At 34.9% G+C, this 7,114-nt stretch overlaps 1 protein-coding gene across 1 annotated transcript; it reads right to left on the reverse strand.

The window, feature by feature from the left end:
* Nucleotides 1–252: 252 nt before the first annotated feature.
* On the reverse strand, nt 253–3,516 carry LOC131078805 (pectinesterase). Its single transcript, XM_058016568.2, has 2 exons — nt 2,446–3,516; nt 253–1,331 (listed from the first exon to the last, which is right to left on the reverse strand). Exons 1-2 carry the CDS (start codon nt 3,368–3,370, stop codon nt 646–648), a joined length of 1,611 nt encoding a protein of 536 aa, XP_057872551.1. The 5' UTR covers nt 3,371–3,516; the 3' UTR covers nt 253–645.
* Between the last annotated feature and the right edge of the window lie 3,598 nt (nt 3,517–7,114).

A 7,114-nucleotide genomic window follows, 5' to 3' on the forward strand; every position in this document is an offset into this window, starting at 1 on the left:
AGATGAATCCATATTATTTCAGCTCAATCTCAAACTACTTGAAATTGGCTGGGAGATATTAGAATCATTTTAATGGTGAAATAGTGACCATACAAAAACATTATTTTATATACATTAAAGAATATATTTTCTTATCGACTAACATCATTCTTTATTCATTCTAAAACCATCAAATCTCTTTAGCATTAAATTCTAAAAGATTACATTTCACTTTATTATTTTCTAATTCTAATTTAGTCGGAGTGTCGACAATCTTTAAATCCAGGTCTCGATCAAATATAGATTGACAGTGAAATGTAAAATTTAATCTGATACAGCTAAGATGTTCTTGGAAGTTTACAAGCTGGACCACAACATTTGTACTGAAATGTGCACAATCTACCTGTCAATCACAAACCGTAGAGTACAAAGTCATGACAGACTGGTTTTAGACTCTTGAGTGCATGAATGTGCAATATTTCTAAACTAAAATACAAATAGATATTTAAAAGAGAAAGAGCTTATTCCCAAAATGTATTTGCAGCTGGGCCATGCCCACGGACTCCATCAAATATATGTTATTTCTAAATTCTTATGAAGAATTTTTAGCAGAGAAGATACATTAATCACATAATGCAGATAAACAATTGAAGACGATAGTGTGTACTAAGCTATGCCGCCAATGAAGGGTACGGAATCTAGCCATGTATCCCCCGCGATCAAATTAGCCACAGTAAAAACCAGTGCATCAGAAAAGCTCATAACGTGATAACCAGGCCATTTAACTCGTTCTGAAGTTCCTGCGCCCGGTCCATTGTTGAGATATTCTCCAAAGTAGAGCGTACTCAAAGCAAAATCTCCCATCCATTCCGCCCAACCGGCTGGAGAAACCACATCATCTATGTATGACTTGATATAAACTGTGCGAGCGTATTGTCTCCATGGCCTCCCCAGATATGTTGGGAACAAGCTCTTATTTGATGCCAGATCTGTCGCTGGACCAACTGTGCAGTATTGAATTGAAATTCCTGTGTTTTCATTTGGATCGATTCGGGCTTGGGCTGTAATTATATTGTCTTGGCCTTCCATGGGTTTTCTGGCGAGGATGTTGCAGGACTGGATCACCACTGCGGCATCTCCGCATATGAAATCTATGGTACCGTAGATGTCGCATTCCCTGTAAAATTGACGGAAGGAATGCACGTAAAGGGTGTCTTGGTAGCCGATGAAGCTGCAACGGTAGAAGGCTGAAAGATCTGAGACTACTCTCAGAGCAACGGCTTGACGTTTCTCTGGTCCTGCTGTGTTTTCGAATGTAATTCCGCGAGCCAAGAAGCCTACTCCGACCACAGCTGCAGTGACAATTAAACACCCTTTAGAACAATTTCAGCAATTTTATACTCTGATCTACTTATTATGCTAATGATGGATCATGAGTATGATTTGAAATGGGGATACAAAAATTTTAATACAATCAGATTCATAATTAAGAATATCGGTATGAAATGTGAAAAATTAAACAAGTTTAAATAATATATTTTTAGATTTGATTTGTTTATCTTTCGTGGAATCCATTTATTAGTGTGTTTTCAGATGAATCATCTAACAAGTCAAAATTTAGGAAGTGTTGTTTCAGTCAAAATATATCAAAGTAGCAATTTTGGTATGGAATGATTTGTAAGTATATTTATTGCATAAGATTTCTGAATTCAACGATGCAATTTCTTTTTATCAATATGTTGGATCACACTCCATGATTCATCATCAAAACCCAACGTGATCCAAAATGTTAATGCAAAATAATTCTACACCATTGAATCTAGAAACCTTATGCAACAAACATTATAGACAGTGGAAATCTAATGAATGTAATTGATTTATAAATAGATTATAAATATGAAAAAAAGAATGCAACATTTTAATTACTTATTTACAATAATTTGAAAAAATATGTTAATTTTAAAAATATTTATTTCTAATTTTATATATTTTATTAAAACTAATATTATAGAAATGTGTTATTTTTTTTGGTGAGAAGTGAAAGGAAAATTTGTGATATCAAATATATTATATTTCATAGATAAAGTATTTAAATAATATATTTTAATATAACATATATATATATAGATAGATAGATAGATAAGGGTGACCCATGTAATACAGGAGTTAAAACACTAGTTTGATGAAACTACCACCAAGATTCAAATCTCCATTGGACAGCTATGTTCACAAAAAAATATAAAATAAACCAATACAATTAAATATACATTTGTCATTTAAAACAATAAATTAAATATTTTTTTAAGACTAGAAATGCCGTAACCACTTTAAATCATAATTTGCTAGTCACATTGGTCCAACACGTCCTCGCATACTACCTAGGGAAAAATAGACTGAGTGATCTGATACTTACAACATCATTTTATTAATTCAGCTGGAAAAAAGTTTTAAGATGAAGTGACTTACCGACTGTTGCAGAGTGGTACGTAGTCCATCCATCTACAACATTTCTCCTGCCAGTTATCACGGTGGCACTTATCCCCTCTCCGACCATCATAATATTTGTCTTATAACTTGGGACTTCAACATACTCCTGGTACACCCCCTTCTTAATATAAATAACGTATCTCCCCAAGCTATTGTTTGGAGCAGCATTTAAAGCTTCAGCAATCGTAGTGTGATTCCCACTACCGTCCCCTGCAACAGTCACCACATCATCACATAAAATGCCATCATCTTGCAGAAGTCTTCTCCGATCCGCAGCAGACAACCAAAAGGGAAATCCATCATTATTTTCTCCCTCTCCTGTCAGATCAGATAGCAAGTGTCGTTTCTGATGTCTTCCCACAACAGGTATATTCTTGACCAGAGCCAGAGAATTACTCTGCAGTCGTGACACATTACGCAAACTGTTGGTGAACGTTGTTTGTTGACTTCCACTAGTCTCCTTAAAGCCTTCCAAACATGTAGCTTGGTTGGCTATGGCAGCGCTTAGCCAAGTCTGAACATCCAATGATTGCCTCCAACCCCAAGAATTGCTGTTAGAATTGGTCATCTTTGACATAGATCTCTCTAAGGTGTCCAACGTTATATCCAACAGCTCCTGGCAATCTTGAAGCGCAACGAGGTCTTTTACATTGAATGCCCCTTGACCTAATCGAGAAATAAGCGCAATAACTTCTCGAACTTCAGCAATGCTCACATTAAGAGCAATTCTTGCAAGATCTTTGAATCCTCCCTGCAATGACCCCTCAAACGACGTCAAGGTAGACATGCAGAATTGCGGATCTAAAGTCACACTGCAGGCAGATTGAAGAGAATTGTCAGTCAATCCCTCGCTCTTTATCTGGAAGATGATGAAAAACATAAGCGTCCATTTATAGTGCGCCATTATACTTCTCTAAATTCTCTTCCTGAAAATTTCAGAACAGAGAACAAACATATCTAGGAGTTATACAGTGTGACTGTGCTTAAATTTATAGAGTTAACCCAAAATGCTGGAGCGTCGAACCTGGCCACAAACTACACTCTCACTGACTTGTCATCTTATTCCGTGAGAGAATACTTTAGAATTTTCCTTGTCGTGCGTAACCCTATAAAACGCCAGAAAGTTTCATTTAATGGTGCTATGAATTCGGACAGTTTTGTTTCTTTCCACCTTTGGTTTGACTTGAACTACACAGGCCTTCTGTAAACATCAGACCGTTCAGTCCACACAAAATTACTTATCTAAGATAGCAGCTTACAACTACTGTTAGATATTTTGTGGGTTCTTCCGTTTTTACCAAATAAAACTAAATTGCTTCAAACTTTAGATGAAGCGAAAAAGTTTTAAACTCCTCTTGCAGTTGCATCCTTATCTCAACCAACCATTGTTAATGTCTGTCTTTCTTTAATCTCCTGGGCTGTTAGGCAAAGTAGGTCGTGTAGTCCACCAAGACAAATAGAGGAAGGAGAATTTGTGCCAACCAATAACCACAAATAGCTCTCCACTTCCAAATAGAAAAAAATTGAAATAATTGAAGTTATTTTGCAAAACAATTATTCCATTCTAGATGATCTAGATAATAAGGAGACCCTCTAGTTATATTTTATTTGTTTAGAAGGTTTGAGGTCTGATAGACCTCCCATATAAGTATTCAATTCACAATGTTTCTATATAATTATCAAGTTTAGATGGGAGCTTAAAGTTTCTAGTTTTTTACTTTTAACTATTATACATATAATTTTGTTATCATGTGTAGCCATCATGAAGTGGGTCAAGGTGAAGTTGTTGCCTTTTTGTTGTATTCATAAAAAATCTAAAAAAGTATGGATACTAGCTAGGCTACAAAACACAAAAAATCATGCACTCTACAAAATTAAAATAATGCAAGATTATAAGATAGAATTAAAACATAAATGAAATTGTATTAACTTTGATTCTTATGCACACTTATATCCATGCGTGAATATCCATATGGATGAAAATGCATGAGATAATAAATATACACTAACGCCCCCCTTAAGCATAGATTAGGCGGGCACAATGAAATAGGTCTAACAAGGTACCCAAATACAATGCAATCACTCATAAAGTGGTGAAAGGAGGAAAACCTCACGGGAAAAAACTCTCTCGTAGATTAGAACCATAAAAACCCCATGTGAGAAAAAGTCTCCCTCGTAAGATAGAAAAAGAAGACCATGGGTAAGTGCATGGAAATGAAAGACCAAAAGGGAGTCTTAAGTGGTCAATTTTTTCCTAAAGTTAAGGAAATTTGATTTTGGATGAGAAATTGAAGATAGTTATGCTTATAGTTTAAACATGATAAGAACAAGAGTTGTAGTGGTTTGAGTTTACTTTCTAAAGTACTAATTTATTTCAAGGGGTTCAAATAATGGGAGCACACAAACTACTCTTATTTTTGTAAGAAAAATAATAATATCATGTTTATGCTCCACCTAAAATGTTATGTTTTTCAAACATCACTTCAATGAAAAGTTATCTAGCATTGTGTTGTTGTTGCTTGATTTTTATACTAAATTTTGGATGAATATATGACTTTTTACCAATTCTCAAAGTGGACACATCGTAAAAAAGAAAATGAGTATGACCCCCTCCCCCCCCCCCCCCCCCAACTATTTGTATAGAAACTAAACAAAAATCAATTTTCATTTTTAATGCATATAGAATTGAGTCTAGATTCTAAAAATGTAATTTCTTTTAAATTTCAGTAATTGGATAAAAGTGGAACCAAAAATTCTATACATAGGTTTTCAACCAAAAAAAAAGACACGAGAAAAATAAATTATAGACCAATATTGTAGGATAATTGAAATGCATAGAAAATTACATGGATAGAAAGATAACATGGAGCTTGATGTTATGGTGGTATTTTTTTTTAACTTGATATTGGAATAAATGTAAACCTAATGTAGAGAACACTTGAGATTTAGTTATTTTTTATAATTTACAAAAAATGTGCCTTTAAGTGTTGTCATGCAATGGATGCCTAAGGTAAATCTAATCCTAAGGATTGGTAATACCCAACACAAATAAAAATATAACATGGCCATATTATAATGCACTCACATTTGTGTGAAGAATTTTACTTTTTTAAGGCCTGGATAGGTAGCAGAGTTGGCTTGGACTGTGGGTTTGCTCCCCATTGGTCTCGAGTTCAACTTTGACGCCTGGAATCACCCGATGGGCTTGGATGATAGACTGTTTGGCTCATCTCTGGGGACTAGTCTCGCCTCAGCTCGCCCCTCTCCTGACCCCCAACTTGGTTGTTCATGGCCAAGGTAAGGTTCTCAGGTTTGGATGCTGGGTTGGGTTGCAGGGATACCCTGGGTTACCAAAAAAAATAAAATTTCTCTCCTTCTTTGTATCTCCCTCTATCTTCATCTCTGACTTTATCTTCTTGTATGCCTCTTTCTTTCCCTCTCCCTCTCTCTCTCTCTCTCTCTCCTCTCTCTCTCTCTCTCTCTCTCTCTCTCTCTCTCTCTCTCTCTCTCTCTCTCTCTCTCTCTCTCTCTCTCTCTCTCTCTCTCTCTCTCTCTCTCTCTCTCTCTCTCTCAATATCTCACTATGTATGTCTATCTCACTCCTCCCTCTCTCTCTCCCCTTTGCCTCTCTCTATATATTGATTTAACTCTCCTCTCTTGAAAATTCATAAAATAATTCAAGATTATTAATGCTTACATAAAGAAGGAATAAGTGTCTATAATTATATGCAAAACATAGAGAAACAAATATAAAAAGAAGTAGATAGGTCAATGCACAAAAATTGCAATCAATTCTACCATGCAACTCACAAAAAAAAAACAATATGAATCACAAAATATATCATCAAGAAACAAAAGTAAGTTCATGATAGAATCCATATTTTTTTGACATAGAATAGATGCATTATCAAATTTATCAACATGCACTATGTGCAAGGAACACTACCCTAGCATGCCTCTCCATTCTTCAAATAGTAATTCTAGTTGTATAATATGTTTCAAAGAGAAAGGCATGCATCATTTTCATCATTTAATAATATGGACCAAAAGAATGACCTTTTTGTGTTGAACAATCTCACTCAGGTAAAAGATATTAAAAGTAAGCCATGCTTGTGGAGGGAAATATAATTAGAATGGTCACACAATTAGCTCACCACTAGACGTTAATTTTTCTATAAAAGTTCTTCCATAGATTAAAGACTTAGATGTCTTGATAGTTTGAAGATTGCATACACAGTGACACTATTACGATTGCTATGTAAGTATAAGTCATGTTAGAAATACATTACAAGACAAGGTTAAATATGACTTGTACTAAGGATATTCAAATGCATATCAAATACCTTGTAGAACTCCCTAAACCAATACAAACATTTTAGAAATGCTTCACACTATTGAAATTGAAGAATAAGTAGTGGTCCCAAAAAATGAGTCTAACTCTAACCTGGAGCAAACTAAAAATGCCTCATATCAACATTTATGGTTACGCTACTAAACAAAACATCATGAGCTAGAAATCATCAAAGAAATTCTTGAACTTGACGATTGAATTGATAATATTGCTGGGTGTCTTGACATAGCCTCATCTCCAATAATGAATACACACCAAGGGCTTTTTTGATATGGCATTTACCACACTCTTTCCAAA

The sequence above is a fragment of the Cryptomeria japonica genome, chromosome 2 (genome assembly GCF_030272615.1).
Source record: "Cryptomeria japonica chromosome 2, Sugi_1.0, whole genome shotgun sequence".
Lineage (NCBI taxonomy): Eukaryota > Viridiplantae > Streptophyta > Pinopsida > Cupressales > Cupressaceae > Cryptomeria > Cryptomeria japonica.